The sequence below is a fragment of the Ranitomeya imitator genome, chromosome 6 (assembly GCF_032444005.1).
Source record: "Ranitomeya imitator isolate aRanImi1 chromosome 6, aRanImi1.pri, whole genome shotgun sequence".
Taxonomy (NCBI): Eukaryota; Metazoa; Chordata; class Amphibia; order Anura; family Dendrobatidae; genus Ranitomeya; species Ranitomeya imitator.
The window spans coordinates 572,837,295-572,854,065 of NC_091287.1; the positions used below are offsets into that span (position 1 = coordinate 572,837,295).

The window sequence follows — 16,771 nt, forward strand, 5'->3', positions numbered from 1 at the left end:
GAACAACAGTGATAAGCAGTTCTGCAGGAGATAGAGACATTTCTTACTTCTTGTGTGTTAAGGTACCTTCACATTTAGCGACGCTGCAGCGATACCGACAACGATCCGGATCGCTGCAGCGTCGCTGTTTGGTCGCTGGAGAGCTGTCACACAGACCGCTCTCCAGCGAACAACGATCCCGAGGTCCCCGGTAACCAGGGTAAACATCGGGTTACTAAGCGCAGGGCCGCGCTTAGTAACCCGATGTTTACCATGGTTATCAGCGTAAACGTTAAAAAAACAAACACTACATACTTACCTTCAGCTGTCTGTCCTCCGGCGCTCTGCTTTCCTCTGCACTGTCAGCGCCGGTCAGCCGGAAAGCAGAGCGGTGACGTCACCGCTGTGCTTTCCGGCTGGCCGGCGCTGACACAGGATGCAGGAGGAGTGCAAAGAAGCAGAGCGCCGGGGACAGACAGCTGAAGGTAAGTATGTAGTGTTTGTTTTTTTAACGTTTACGCTGGTAACCAGGGTAAACATCAGGTTACTGAGTGCGGCCCTGCGCTTAGTAACCCGATGTTTACCCTGGTTACCAGTGAAGACATCGCTGGATCGGCGTCACACACACCGATCCAGCGATGTCAGCGGGAGATCCAGCGACGAAATAAAGTGCTGGACTTTCCCCAGCGACCAACGATCTCCCAGCAGTGGCCTGATCGTTGGTCGCTGTCACACATAACGATTTCCTTAACGATATCGTTGCTACGTCACAAAAAGCAACGATATCGTTATGTGTGACGGTACCTTTACTGTTCTCCACTGCCCTTATCTAATCTTGTACTTGGTTAACCTCATGCTGCCCCAACCCCCTACTTAACAATGTATGAAAGTGAAAATATGTTGCCAATTCTTAGTAGTAAAGCTCCTCCTCTAGACTAGATGTTTGTTGTGCGTCTTCCAAGCATCTCACAGCTGCTACTCAGAAGAGGAAGACTGTAAGAAGTATTATCCTTTCAACAAACTTTGCATCAGTTAACTGTGAGTACATGAGGAATAACAGTATTACTGACCACTATGTCAGTTGTACGACCTGGCAATAATTTTGTACAATTGTTTTTAGGAAAAACAATTGTCATTTGGATTGTGAATGCAGAATTAAAAACATGAGAATGTCAAAGAAGCGTCACATTAAATCAGCTGTATTTGAACATTTCACCATCACTCGAGATAGAAAACATTATGTCTGTCAGTGTATGACAAATGATCCAGACCAAAACAAATGCTGTGAAGCCAAGATCAGTGCATATCCAGGCAAAGATAAAAAATGCTCCTACCAGAGCTTCTAATCTAAAGAGACATTTACAGCTCTTTCATCCAGAAGTACTGAAAGCAGTGGATGAGAAAGACTGCATCCAAACCAATGAACCAGTGCCCAGCTCTTCCAGCCAAACAAAGGAGCAGAGAGCTTTGCAGCCATCAGTTGCAAGATATTTTGTCAGTGACAAAGTTACTGTGACAATGACAGTAGATACATTTAAAAAACAGATCATAGAGCTTGTTGTAAAGGATAGTGTGCCTATTTCATTATTTTCACGACCAGCTTTTATGTGTCTGAATGGGGAAATGGCCCGCAAGCTTGGTGTTTCTCTGGAGAGAGAGTATTAGAAAATTAGTAATCGAAGAAGCTTTTAAACAAAAGGAAGAACTTAAAAAACTCTCAAGGGACGCTTTCTGTTTCTTAAAATGGATGCCTGCACACGTCACAGAGGGAACTATTTTGCCATCAATGTCCGATTTGTTTGTGACAAGAATGAAGTTCCCAAGACATTGGCAGTAAAAGACACCAAAGCTCATCACACCAGTGAGTTTCTCCAGGTCTTGGTGGAAAAGGTTCTGCAAGTCTATGAACTTAAAAAAGAGCAAGTTCTTTCTGTCGTAACTGACAATGCTTCAAATATGATAAGTTCTATTAAGCTAATGAATGAGAGTAATGATGGTGACCAGCAGCTAGAAGAACATTCTGGGTCCACAGACACAGAAATGTCTGAAATAGAGGAACACCGTATTGTAACTGAGGAGCAAACTGAAGATGCTTCAGATGAACGGCAACATGATAGTTTAGATGATCTTGTTGAAACTGTGTCAATACGTTCTTTCATTCATCACATGCGCGGTGTTGTGCATACGCTACAGCCGGCTATAAGACAGTCTGCAAGAAGGACATGCTGCTGCCCTGATTGGCAAGGTGAGAACATTGGCTGGTGTTGTCAGAACCCCTAAAGTGGACTCAATTTTGAAGAGACATGCCGGAAAAGGGGCAATTATTGATCAAGCCACACGATGGGGCAGAACGTACTTAATGATTCAGCGCTTGGTTGGACTGAAAACCTTTCTTGTAGACATGGCTAAACCTCAACTGACGCTAAATGAAAGTCAGTGGAATCAGGCGACTGAGCTGGAAAAATTGCTGAGCAGCCATTTACTAAAAAATGACAAGCAGAGGACGTAACTCCAGGTATTTTCTTACAGGAGCGGAAGAACCTGATGTTTCGCCAGTCCCAAAGAGGAGGGTTAATTGCAAGTGGCATCGCTACATCAATGATATGGAGAGAGGAGCCACTATTACAAAATAACATTCATTGGCCGCTGTTTATGTAGACCCAATGCATCGGATTCTTCTAGATGATCAACAGCTAACTAAAGGAAAAGAATAGCAGTAAGGATGAAAGGGTTGCAGAACAGTCAGGAGGAACAAGAAGAATTTGGTCGTCCTGCCACATCTTCACCCTCATCAACTGATGAAGAATTTAATTTAGACAAATATTTGGATCACGAGGACCGTGCAAAGCGTTCCCGCATAGAAGAGTCATCCCCATAAAGAACACGGCCAGGACATTTCAGCAGGATTGTTCATGTGCACTAAAAGAAATGGAGAAATTTGACCGTTCATCAAAAATAACAACAAGCGATTCCTCTGTATCCGGACATTGTCAGAGATGTTCCCGAGTGGTCACTGCTTTGCCACCAACCCAAGTTAGTGTAGAGAGGTCGCTCTCTGCTCTCAGAATAATTACATCAGATATGAAGGAGGATCTGACAGAGGCAATACTTTACTTACAAGAGTTTATAAAAGTTATTTGCTATATTCTAATTGTATTCTAATAAATAGAGTTTTTGCTCTAAGTGGTCTGATTACTTATATGATGGTGAGAAACTGAATAAGCACGATGTTAATATTTGACAACAGTAAATTTATTGTTACGAATTGGCCATTTATGAAGGAGTCGGAGTCGGAGCCGGAGTCAGAACCCGATAAAATCCAGGAATCGGAGTCGGAACCTAATAAAATCCAGGAGTCGGACTCACAACTGTGGCTTACCAACTCCACAGCCCTGCATTGCAAAATATTCCACTTCTTTTCTTTCGCAGGGTGCTTTGGATCATTGTCCGTCTTGTCCTGTGGAGCGCCGTCCAATCAGCCTTGCTGCATTTGGTTGGATCTGCGCAGAAAGTATCGCCCAGGACAAACAGGATTCATCCAGTCGCTTCTGTCTTCAGTCACATCATCAATAACCACTAGTGCCCCAGTGCCATTGGCAGCCATGCCTGCCCGCGCCATCACACCGACTCCGCCATGTGTTACACAGGATGTGCCGAGGATCAGGAGCCGCTCCAAGCCTTCTCCAGACTTTCTTCTAACATCATTCTGGTACAGATTGATCTCAGCTTTGCTTTTCCAGAATTAGGCGGCTTCTTTAAATGTTTTTTGACAAAGTCTAACCCGGCCTTCCTGTTTCCGGCTGATTTAATGGTTTGCAGCTTGTGGTGATCCCTCGGTATTTGCTCCCATGAAGTCTTCTCTTTATGATGGACTCCCTGGAGAGTTGGGGGGGGGGTGCGATGGGGATTTCCTTTTATCACGATAATGTAAAAATGTCATATTGTGAGTTTGGTTTCAGAAGGTTACATGGCTTTCCAGACACGCTGTGGGCCATTCCGACCCCCCCCCCCCCCCCCCCGTTTTCTCTCTGCCCGCTGCTTGTGTGTGTTTGAATCCTAAACCCCTCCCTGAATTTTTTTTGGTTCTATGCTGCAGTCTCCCTAAAATTACTCATTCCCCCTCCCACATGGTACTAGTTGAGACTGGTGTAGCCACCATGAGATTCTTTGTTCCATTAAGGTGACATTCTGGAACCGCTCCGGGCTAGGGATATAAGAATTATATATTCCAGATGTCCATCGATAGATCTATAAGTCACTGAAACCACTAGCAGCTAAACGCGACGAGTGCAAAGAATGGATTTCTCCTTAAGCGGTTCATGTAAGTAAAGAGGAGGTGTCAGCCTCTAAGTGATGTCACCACGGGGGAAGGGGGGGGCTGGGTTTTGGGCTAGGAATAACTTCGTGAGACAGCATTTTTGCAGTGTCTTTTGTCTGGGGGTTAGCTGCTCTACAGATGTGACATGCATCTTGACGGGTAAACTGGAGATGATATGATCTGAACGACCTGTAAGTGTTCTTTTCAATTTTAATCCCATTTTATTTCTAATTTTTATTGTACATATGATATTGACTCCTTTATAATTTCTTTTTATACTTTGTAAACACTGCCTACCTTTTTTTTAATAAAATATACAATTTATTAGCTTGTCTCTCCTTGTTCTATAACGAACTGTCGCATCCTCTGAAGTGAATTACGCTACTGATTTGGGTTGGCTCCGGACCCGTTAAATAAGAGAATCGGAGCTGGCGGCAGGATACTTTCCTCTGTTCGTTTGGGAGGCTTTATAGCAACGGCGGCGTTGGTAATTGTTGTTCCCTGAGTGGGAGTAGTTATATCGCCCTCAATGCAGCGTGCCCATTAGCCAGTACATAGCAGGCAGCCCCTCTGGCGGCTAATTATCCTAGGTGCAGTACCCTGACTGACCTGAGGGTAAGGGGGGCGCCAGAGAGCTGCAAGTTCCAAATCGGAACTGGGAAGTGGGATATAGATAAATCCCCTTCAGAAGGAACCAGGGGCAACCAAACAACTCCGGTTCATGACAAATTGGTGTGAGTGGTGGGGATGATAAAGGTATCTTCCCCGTGAACCGTGACAGATTGGTGGGACACATGACATATTGGTGGCAGCACGGTGGGATCCGTGACACCTTTACCATGGGAAAATTCTGCGATCATTCACCACTGGTGTCTTCCGTGGACCTCCAGAACTTTCTTAGTTCCCAGCTCACCAGGGAGCTCTGTTTTTTTTTTCTTTGCAGAATGTACAAATGCCACTCCTAACATTTCTAAAATGCTAAAACTTGTGTTACTGTCCAAATATTTCTGGACCTGAGTGTAGATCTAGAACCAAGCTTAAAACATAGATCCAGAACCCACCATACTATAAAGATCCAGAATAAATCTTCCTATATAGATGAGACTGGAACAAAGCTTATTACATAGATACGGGAACAGAACTAAGATTATTACATAGATAGAGGAACCGAACCAAGCTGTCACGCAACGTGTAGGAAAGGCTAAGTGCAACACGAAGGGATAAGGGAATGGGAACCAAACACTATGGAAGGGAGAAGTGGAGACCCCTAGACAGATTTATCATCACTCTGTCTGCCCTATCGTCCCTATATAGGTTCCGCATCTATCGCCAAGCAGGATACCTAAATCCCTGCTGACCCTGGTGATAAGCCCTGCACTAGGAAGGACAGGATGAGTTCTAGTCAATCCCCACTACCGCTAAAGACAGGTGGGATACACAAACAAGGGGGAACACTTATCTTGAGTAGATGAGTAGACTCAGAGAGAAACACAGACGTCCTCCAAACACCAAAGAGGAAGAAGGCCAACAGCAATAGCTCCTAGCAGAAAGCTGGGGGTTATAAACATCCCAGTCCAGGTGTGTCAACCAGAGGCGGGGGAGGTTACCTCTGGGTCCTAAAGTCAGAAGAACTAGAAAGAAGTCTGCAAAGCCAACCTTTGAGACCTTCTGCAGATAGATGCAGTGCAACGGTCTGCAGGCTCTAGCACACCTGTAACACAAGCTTGTTACATAGATATTGGAACAGAACCAAGCTTATTACATAGATACAAGAACGAAACCAAGTTTATTACAGAGATACAGGATCAGAACCAAGCAGCCATTGTTCTCGGCAGCATGTTTACACAGAACGATCAGTAACTGATCAGTGCACATCGGCTGCCATTGTTCTCGGCAGCACATTTACTCGGAACGATCAGTAACCAATCAGTGCACATTGGCTGTCATTGTTCTCGGCAGCACGTTTACACAGAATGATCAGTAACCGATCAGTGCACATCGGCTGTCATTGCTCTCGGCAGCACGTTTACTCAGAACGATCAGTAACCGATCAGTGAATCGGCTGTCAATGTTCTCAGCAGCACGTTTACACAGAACGATCAGTAACCGATCAGTGCACATCAGCTGCCATTGTTCTCGGACGCATGTTTACACAGAACGATCAGTAACCAATCAGTGCACATCGGCTGCCATTGTTCTCGGCAGCACGTTTACACAGAATGATCAGTGCACATCAGCTGACATTGTTCTCGGCAGCACGTTTACACAGAACGATCAGTAACCGATCAGTGCACATCGGCTGCCATTGTTCTCGGCCGCATGTTTACACAGAACGATCAGTAACCAATCAGTGCACATCGGCTGCCATTGTTCTCGGCAGCACGTTTACACAGAATGATCAGTGCACATCAGCTGCCATTGTTCTCGGCAGCACGTTTACACAGAACGATCAGTAACCGATCAGTGCACATCGGCTGCCATTGTTCTCGGCAGCACATTTACACAGAACGATCAGTAACCGATCAGTGCACATCGGCTGCCATTGTTCTCGGCCGCACGTTTACACAGAACGATCAGTAACCGATCAGTGCACATCGGCTGCCATTGTTCTCGGCAGCACGTTTACACAGAACGATCAGTAACCGATCAGTGCACATCGGCTGCCATTGTTCTCGGCAGCACGTTTACACAGAACGATCAGTAACCGATCAGTGCACATCGGCTGCCATTGTTCTCGGCAGCACGTTTACACAGAACGATCAGTAACCGATCAGTGCACATCGGCTGCCATTGTTCTCGGCAGCACGTTTACACAGAACGATCAGTAACCGATCAGTGCACATCGGCTGCCATTGTTCTCGGCAGCACGTTTACACAGAACGATCAGTAACCGATCAGTGCACATCGGCTGCCATTGTTCTCGGCAGCACGTTTACACAGAATGACGGTGCATGTACACATCTACCATACAGTAGGACATACACATGAGAAATGGGGCGGCCACACAGCACTCCGCTCCTGATGGATGAGGGCAGCACCCGGAGCGCTCAGTGATGTCACCTCAGCAGACCGCACAGCCACATTCACCAGACGCCATGCTGGTCTGCAGCCATGAACGCTATATGGGACAGCCGGGCACCGCAGCAGAGCCTCAGGTTACCGGGGACACAAGCGGAGCACGTCCTCACCTGCAGGTGGGGGTCTCTGGTCTCTCGGGCGCACGCCATGGCACTGGACAGGCAACTCTGCACCTCCCGATACCCCTGAGTGTCTTCCTCCACCGCCACCGCCATGTTCATCCACGTCTTACACTCCTGGAAGGCCGAAGCACCCATCAGTCCTGACAAGCTCCTCCCCATCCCGCCAGCTCCTCCTCTATGCCAACAGCCCCTCCCTTTATACCCATCTCTTCCCTCCCACCGCCCCCTTCACCTCGCGGGGGTTCCCCCTCCTCAGGCCCAGCTCAGCTCGATAGTGCTCCAGGGCCTGCCGGTAGTCCTTCAGATCGGCAAACGTGGCAGCCAAAGACACGTGGATGACAGCGAGCTCCCGGTCTGGACGGCCCAAAGACTCAGCGCTGCGCAGCTACAGGGGAGCAAGGAAATCATCAGCAGAAAAAAGAACCAGACTTAGGATGGTGCTGACCCAGGACCCCTCAGAACCGGGCAAACCCTGACTGCACAGCCTGAATATTCTGTGACTGTCCATTGGCTCCAACGCCTCCAACCAGTTGGGTAAACCCCCCGCCTTGTCCGTCAGCCACATCGCCCTCCCCCAACACATCCTTCAGCTCCGCCCCAAACGCATCCATCAGATCTGTCGCCCTCCCTAACACATCTGTCAGTTCCACCCACACACATCGGCTCCGCCCCTCCACATACGCGTCGGCTCCACCTCCACACATATCCATTGGCCCCACCCCATACACATCAAGGGGCTCCGCCCATCCACACACGCGTCGGCTCCACCTCCACACATATCCATTGGCCCCACCCCCATACACATCCAGCGGCTCCGCCCCTCCACACACACATCGGCTCCGCCCCCTCCACATACGCGTCGGCTCCACCTCCACACATATCCGTTGGCCCCACCCCCATACACATCCAGAGGCTCCGCCCCTCCACACACGCGTCGGCTCCACCTCCACACATATCCGTTGGCCCCACCCCCACACACATCCAGCGGCTCCGCCCCTCCACACACGCGTCGGCTCCACCTCCACACATATCCATTGGCCCCACCCCATACACATCAAGGGGCTCCGCCCATCCACACACGCGTCGGCTCCACCTCCACACATATCCGTTGGCCCCACCCCCATACACATCCAGCGGCTCCGCCCCTCCACACACACATCGGCTCCGCCCCCTCCACATACGCGTCGGCCCCACCTCCACACACGTATGGGCTCCACCTCCACACATCCATTTGCTCCACCAAAAAACACATCCAACGGTTCCGCCCCTCCACCTCCACACATATCCATTGGCCCCACCCCAAACACATGCAGCGGTTCCTCCCCCTCCAAACATGCGTCGGCTCCACCTCCACACATATCCGTTGGCCCCACCCCCATACACATCCAGCGGCTCCGCCCCTCCACACACGCGTCGGCTCCACCTCCTCACATATCCATTGGCCCCACCCCATACACATCCAGCGGCTCCGCCCCTCCACACACATCGGCTCCGCCCCCTCCACATACGCGTCGGCTCCACCTCCACACATATCCGTTGGCCCCACCCCCATACACATCCAGCGGCTCCGCCCCTCCACACACGCGTCGGCTCCACCTCCACACATATCCGTTGGCCCCACCCCCATACACATCCAGCGGCTCCGCCCCTCCACACAAGCGTCGGCTCCACCTCCACACATATCCGTTGGCCCCACCCCCATACACATCCAGCGGCTCCGCCCCTCCACACACACATCGGCTCCGCCCCCTCCACATACGCGTCGGCCCCACCTCCACACATATCCATTGGCCACACCACAAACACATCCAGCGGCTCCGCCCCTCCACACAAGCGTCGGCTCCACTTCCACACATATCCATTGGCCCCACCCCATACACATCAAGGGGCTCCGCCCATCCACACACACGTCGGCTCCACCTCCACACATATCCGTTGGCCCCACCCCCATACACATCCAGCGGCTCCGCCCCTCCACACACACATCGGCTCCGCCCCCTCCACATACGCGTCGGCCCCACCTCCACACATATCCATTGGCCACACCACAAACACATCCAGCGGCTCCGCCCCTCCACACAAGCGTCGGCTCCACCTCCACACATATCCGTTGGCCCCACCCCCATACACATCCAGCGGCTCCGCCCCTCCACACACACATCGGCTCCGCCCCCTCCACATACGCGTCGGCCCCACCTCCACACATATCCATTGGCCACACCACAAACACATCCAGCGGCTCCGCCCCTCCACACAAGCGTCGGCTCCACCTCCACACATATCCGTTGGCCCCACCCCCATACACATCCAGCGGCTCCGCCCCTCCACACACACATCGGCTCCGCCCCCTCCACATACGCGTCGGCCCCACCTCCACACATATCCATTGGCCACACCACAAACACATCCAGCGGCTCCGCCCCTCCACACAAGCGTCGGCTCCACTTCCACACATATCCATTGGCCCCACCCCATACACATCAAGGGGCTCCGCCCATCCACACACACGTCGGCTCCACCTCCACACATATCCGTTGGCCCCACCCCCATACACATCCAGCGGCTCCGCCCCTCCACACACACATCGGCTCCGCCCCCTCCACATACGCGTCGGCCCCACCTCCACACATATCCATTGGCCACACCACAAACACATCCAGCGGCTCCGCCCCTCCACACAAGCGTCGGCTCCACCTCCACACATATCCATTGGCCCCACCCCATACACATCAAGGGGCTCCGCCCATCCACACACGAGTCGGCTCCACCTCCACACATATCCATTGGCCCCACCCCATACACATCCAGCGGCTCCGCCCCCTCCACATACGCTTCGGCTCCACCTCCACACATATCCATTGGCCCCACCCCCATACACATCCAGCGGCTCCGCCCCTCCACACACACATCGGCTCCGCCCCCTCCACATACGCGTTGGCCCCACCTCCACACATATCCATTGGCCCCACCCCATACACATCTAGGGGCTCCGCCCATCCACACACGCGTCGGCTCCACCTCCACACATATCCGTTGGCCCCACCCCCATACACATCCAGCGGCTCCGCCCCTCCACACACACATCGGCTCCGCCCCCTCCACATACGCGTCGGCCCCACCTCCACACATATCCATTGGCCACACCACAAACACATCCAGCGGCTCCGCCCCTCCACACAAGCGTCGGCTCCACCTCCACACATATCCATTGGCCCCATCCCATACACATCCAGCGGCTCCGCCCCTCCACACAAGCGTCGGCTCCACCTCCACACATATCCATTGGCCCCACCCCAAACACATCCAGCGGTTCCGCCCTCCACACACACATCGGCTCCGCCCCCTCCACACAAGCGTCGGCTCCACCTCCACACATATCCATTGGCCACACCACAAACACATCCAGCGGCTCCGCCCCTCCACACACACATCGGCTCCGCCCCCTCCACACACGCGTCGGCTCCACCTCCACACATATCCATTGGCCACACCACAAACACATCCAGCGGCTCCGCCCCTCCACACAAGCGTCGGCTCCACCTCCACACATCTGTTGGCCCCACCCCAAACACAAGCGTCGGCTCCACCCCCACACACATCCATCAGCTTCGCCCACACACATCCGTCGGCTAAGTTCCCCTCCCCCAAACACGTCCGCCGTCTTCGCCCACACACACGACTGACAGCAACGTCGCCCTCCCCCTCGCTACCGTCACAGTACTGGCTGCGATACACGGTGCTCCGTATCCCCCCAGCAATAGACGGGACCCCTCACCTGCAGCTGATAATACTCCACAGCTTTACTGTAACATCCGACCTTACAGTACAGATCTCCCAGTTGCTCATACAAGGGCAGCGCCCCCTGCTGGTCACCATCCGCCTGCTCCGACAACGCCTCCTCCAGCCGACAACCTTTAATGGCTGAAAGACACAAAACGGAGGGGGAATAACAAACCGGGGGAATGATGAGGTGTCAGCTCAGGGGCCCCTACAAGTAGCGAGGTGACTGTCCTGGGCCCCGGAGGTGATGTCAGCTCAGGGGCCCCTACAAGTAGCGAGGTGACTGTCCTGGGCCCCGGAGGTGATGTCAGCTCAGGGGCCCCTACAAGTAGCGAGGTGACTGTCCTGGGTCCCCGGAGGTGATGTCAGCTCAGGGGCCCCTACAAGTAGCGAGGTGACTGTCCTGGGCCCTGGAGGTGATGTCAGCTCAGGGGCCCCTACAAGTAGCGAGGTGACTGTCCTGGGTCCCCGGAGGTGGTGTCAGCTCAGGGGCCCCTACAAGTAGCGAGGTGACTGTCCTGGGCCCCGGAGGTGATGTCAGCTCAGGGGCCCCTACAAGTAGCGAGGTTACTGTCCTGGGCCCCGGAGGTGATGTCAGCTCAGGGGCCCCTACAAGTAGCAAGGTGACTGTCCTGGGTCCCCGGAGGTGATGTCAGCTCAGGGGCCCCTACAAGTAGCGAGGTGACTGTCCTGGGTCCCCGGAGGTGATGTCAGCTCAGGGGCCCCTACAAGTAGCGAGGTGACTGTCCTGGGTCCCCGGAGGTGATGTCAGCTCAGGGGCCCCTACAAGTAGCGAGGTGACTGTCCTGGGCCCCGGAGGTGATGTCAGCTCAGGGGCCCCTACAAGTAGCAAGGTGACTGTCCTGGGTCCCCGGAGGTGATGTCAGCTCAGGGGCCCCTACAAGTAGCGAGGTGACTGTCCTGGGTCCCCGGAGGTGATGTCAGCTCAGGGGCCCCTACAAGTAGCGAGGTGACTGTCCTGGGTCCCCGGAGGTGATGTCAGCTCAGGGGCCCCTACAAGTAGCGAGGTGACTGTCCTGGGTCCCCGGAGGTGATGTCAGCTCAGGGGCCCCTACAAGTAGCGAGGTGACTGTCCTGGGTCCCCGGAGGTGATGTCAGCTCAGGGGCCCCTACAAGTAGCGAGGTGACTGTCCTGGGTCCCCGGAGGTGATGTCAGCTCAGGGGCCCCTACAAGTAGCGAGGTGACTGTCCTGGGCCCCGGAGGTGATGTCAGCTCAGGGGCCCCTACAAGTAGCAAGGTGACTGTCCTGGGTCCCCGGAGGTGATGTCAGCTCAGGGGCCCCTACAAGTAGCGAGGTGACTGTCCTGGGTCCCCGGAGGTGATGTCAGCTCAGGGGCCCCTACAAGTAGCGAGGTGACTGTCCTGGGTCCCCGGAGGTGATGTCAGCTCAGGGGCCCCTACAAAGAATGAGACTGTCCCAGGCCCCGGAAGTGATGTCAAGTCCAGGAAAACGTCATTGTCATAGAAAAATTACAATCCATAAGTTATCTCCAGGGAGGGGACATGCCGCCACTCCGCCGTGATCTTATGGGAAGAGGGGAAATCACATCTAGCTTTTTTTTGAAGAGGGAATAATTAGACTAGGAACAGAGAAACCAATTAATACAGAAGCGGAAACACTAATCTCTTTGAAGCAGAGATGCCCAGCCTTGGACAGGTGATTAAAACAGAATAGGTGATGGCAGCGAGTTGGTACTTTTGTTATTGTGGAGCTGGCAGTGACTGTACCGGGATATATATAGATATAGATATATAGAGAGAGAGATACAGTACTGACCATAAGTTTGGACACACCTTCTCATTTAAAGATTTTCCTGTATTTTTGTGACTATAAAAAGTGTAAATTCACACTGAAGGCATCAAAACTATGAATTAACACATGTGGAATTATATACTTAACAAAAAAGTGTGAAAAAACTGAAAATATGTCTTATATTCTAGGTTCTTCAAAGTAGCCACTGTCACGGGGCTACCGCAACAGAGAGGTTCCAGAGAACCGCAGCGCTCTGGGCCTCATTCACACACGATGAACACAAGCTCTTCTCCTGAATTCTGACCTGGCTGTCTTGTGCCAGCAGGGCTGGAGTTAAACCTTGTTGCTGAGAGCTGGGTCTCTCAGCTGAATTGTTTTTTTTGTAATCTCCTCTCCTATATAGACTCAGCCCTGACTACAGCTATTGTCAGTGATCAGTTCTGCTGCCTGGCTTGGAGTGGGAAGGAGCGTAGTGTTTGGAGCTTGGAGGTTTATCTGCAGAGATTGGTGTCTGCTGTTTTGGTTGCATGTTAAACCTGTTTTCCTTCCTACTCCCCCCCCCCCCCCCCTCTTCCCTTCTCTGTGTTTCCTCTGTGGTTGTGTGAGCATTTGGGGAGTTTGAGATTTTAGTTACCTTGTCTGTATACCCTGTTTACTGTTTATATGGTACTCTGGGGACGCCCAGAGTTTACCTGCTACCTTGCTCTGTGCACATAAGCCAATGTGCACATAAGTCACCGTTTGTGCATATGTGTTGTGCTATTTATGCTACATGACTATGTACTGTGACGTCTTGGCAGTGCGGTGCTACAGTAGGATTTTTTGTGTCTTTTATCAGTGCAACTGTTACCATCTATTGTCATCTTTGCACATTTGTTATGTTTAGCTGCTGTCTCCTCTTCATTTTTGTCTATTTATGTATTTAATGCTTGAATAAAAATGTTGTATTGATTATATACCTCCATTTCTGACATGGTTTTTGTGCACAATTACATTGTACACAACAATTGATTTAGATTTTTTGCATACTTATCTAGTTATTTTTTCTTGTAGGTGTATATGTTGTGGCATAGAGGTCTGTTCTCTGTTGGCCAAGAGGACGCTTTTATATAGGTTTACTCGAGTCTCATCAGGATCATGTACGGCAGGTCCTTCAGGTACTCAGGGACAATAAACTGTTTGCCAAACTTGAGAAATGCATGTTCGCGGTCAAAGAGATTCCGTTTCTGGGTTATTTTTTGTCCTCCACAGGTTTTCGTATGGATCCGGCTAAGGTCAGGGCGGTCTTGGAGTGGGATCGTCCTGAGGACCTTAAGGCCTTACAGAGGTTTTTAGGTTTTGCAAATTTCTATCGCAAATTTATTAAAGACTTTTCAGTAGTAGCCAAACCTTTAAGGCTGGGTTCACACTGCGTTAATGTGACCTGTTAAACGGACTACGTTACACCGCAGCATAACACAGTGTAACGTAGTCCGTTAACGCCGCCATTAATTTCTATGGCGGACGCATCGCTAGCACACGGCGAAGTGCCGTCATTGAGAGACGGACCCTGAGACGCGGGCTGCAGCGTTTTCGGGTCCATCACTGCTAGCGCAGATAGAGCTAGCAGATGCTCCATCTGCGCTAGCGCTGTGCCAACGTCGGCACTTGAATTAGTGCAGTCCGTTTAACGTATCTGTTGAACGGACTGCACTAACGCAGTGTGAACTTCGCCTAACAGACATGACCAAGAGAGGCACGGATTTCTCCGTATGGTCCAGTGCGGCCAGTAAAGCTTTTGAGACTTTGAAGAAGTGTTTTCCACTGCACCCATATTATACAGCCTGACATCACTCAGCCATTTGTGGTAGAGGTGGATGCCTCTTAGGTAGTGGTGGGAGCTGTATTGTCTCAGGGGATTTCTCCGGGTAAGTGGCGTCCGTGTGCATTTTTCTCGAAAAAATTATCTCCTACGGAGAAGAATTATGACATTGGGAACAGGGAGCTGTTGGCAATTAAATGGGCATTTGAGGAATGGCGCCATTTTTTGGAGACAGCACTTCACCCAGTCATGGTGATCACAGATCACAAAAATCTGTTGTATTTAGAATCTGCGAAGCGTCTCACACCTAGGCAGGCAAGGTGGTCTCTGTTCTTCACCAGGTTCAATTTCTACATTACGCACCGGCCAGGAAATAAGAATGTCAAGGCTGATGCGTTATCCCGTTGTTTCCCGGGGGTGGGGATAATTGTGAACCAGGTCCTATACTGCAGAAGGGTGTAGTTGTCGCCGCAATTAATTCTGATCTTGAGAGAGAGGTGGTAGAGGCGCAGGGGGACGCCCCAGCAGCCTGTCTGTTAGGTAAACTTTTTGTTCCAGCTAATCTCCGTCTCAGGGTCATAAATGAGCATCATGACTCGGTTTTGGCCGGACACCCTGGAAGTAAGGTTACCGTGGACCTACTCACTCGGCGTTTTTGGTGGTCTGGGGTAAGACATGATGTACAGGAATATATCGCTGCCTGCAGTGTGTGTGCGCATTCCAAGTCCTCTCGTTCTCGCCCATCTGGGTCTCTCCAACCTCTGGAGATTCCCAATAGACCTTGGACCCATTTGTCAATAGACTTCATCACTGACTTACCGGTTTCGGAGGGTAATAGTTATTTTAGTCGTAGTTGACAGATTTAGCAAAATGTCACATTTTATTGCCCTTCCCGCGTTACCTAATGCCAAGACTCTGGCACAGGTCTTTATTAAGGAGGTTGTGAGACTGCATGGTATTCCTTCAGATATTGTCTCAGACCAGGGGGTGCAGTTTATTTCTAAGTTTTGGAGGGCTTTCTGCAGCCGGCTGGGGACTCATTTGTCGTTTTCCTCAGCTTTTCATCCTCAATCCAATGGTCAGACTGAACGCGTAAATCAAAATCTTGAAACTTATCTCAGGTGTTTCATCTCAGAGAATCAGGAGGACTGGGATAAATACTTACCATTGGCAGAATTTGCTATGAACAGTCGTACTCATGAGTCCACTGGTAAGTCCCGTTTTTTGGGGCATATGGTTTTCATCCTCAATTCAGTTCATTTAATAGGAGGGATTCCTCGGGGGTGCCTGAAGAGGACAGGTTTTCTTCATCCATCACGTCCGTATGGCAAGGGGTTCTTGATAAATTAAAGAGGATGGGTTCCAGATATAAGAATGCGGCTGATCGAAGACGTGTGGAAGGTCCGGACCTGTGTGTGGGTGATTGGGTTTGGTTGTCTTCGAAAAATATTAAGCTGAGAGTTCCCTCGTGGAAATTGGGCCCTAGGTTCATTGGCCCTTATAGGATTGTGGCCGTCGTGAATTCCATTGCTTTTCGACTGGCTTTGCCTCAGTCATTTAAGATTCATAATGTTTTTCATCGCTCCTTACTCAAGAGGTTTGTGGCGTCACCTAATCCATCACCTTTACCTCCCTCTCCGGTCCTTCTTGATGGAAATCTCGAGTTCCAGATAGCCAGGGTCATGGATTTTCAATTGGTTCGCCGGTCTCTACAGCATCTAGTACATTGGAAAGGGTACGGTCCTGAGGAGAGGATGTGGGTACCTGCAGCCGATGTCCATGCCGTTAGGTTAATCCGGGCATTTCATACAGCTTGTCACGGATCCCTACTCCCTGGTGTCAGTTATTCGTCACGTGCCCGCTCTCACACGTGACTTGGGGTTGTGCCTGCAAGGGTTAATCTATCTCCCCACTCTCA

The 16,771-nt window shown here is 51.2% G+C and overlaps 1 protein-coding gene across 3 annotated transcripts in view; it reads right to left on the reverse strand.

The window, feature by feature from the left end:
* Positions 1–16,771, reverse strand: part of TONSL (tonsoku like, DNA repair protein) — an 82,106-nt gene that overhangs the window by 39,977 nt on the left and 25,358 nt on the right. For all 3 annotated transcript variants that reach the window (XR_011314154.1, XM_069732139.1, XM_069732137.1), the window contains exons 8-10: positions 11,273–11,418; positions 7,730–7,882; positions 7,486–7,611 (exon numbers count right to left, since the gene is read on the reverse strand). Coding sequence is in view for 2 of the 3 variants with exons in the window: in XM_069732139.1 (XP_069588240.1) it covers positions 7,486–7,611; positions 7,730–7,882; positions 11,273–11,418 (425 nt within the window). In the remaining variant the exon portion in view is untranslated. The remainder of the gene's footprint in view (positions 1–7,485; positions 7,612–7,729; positions 7,883–11,272; positions 11,419–16,771) is intronic.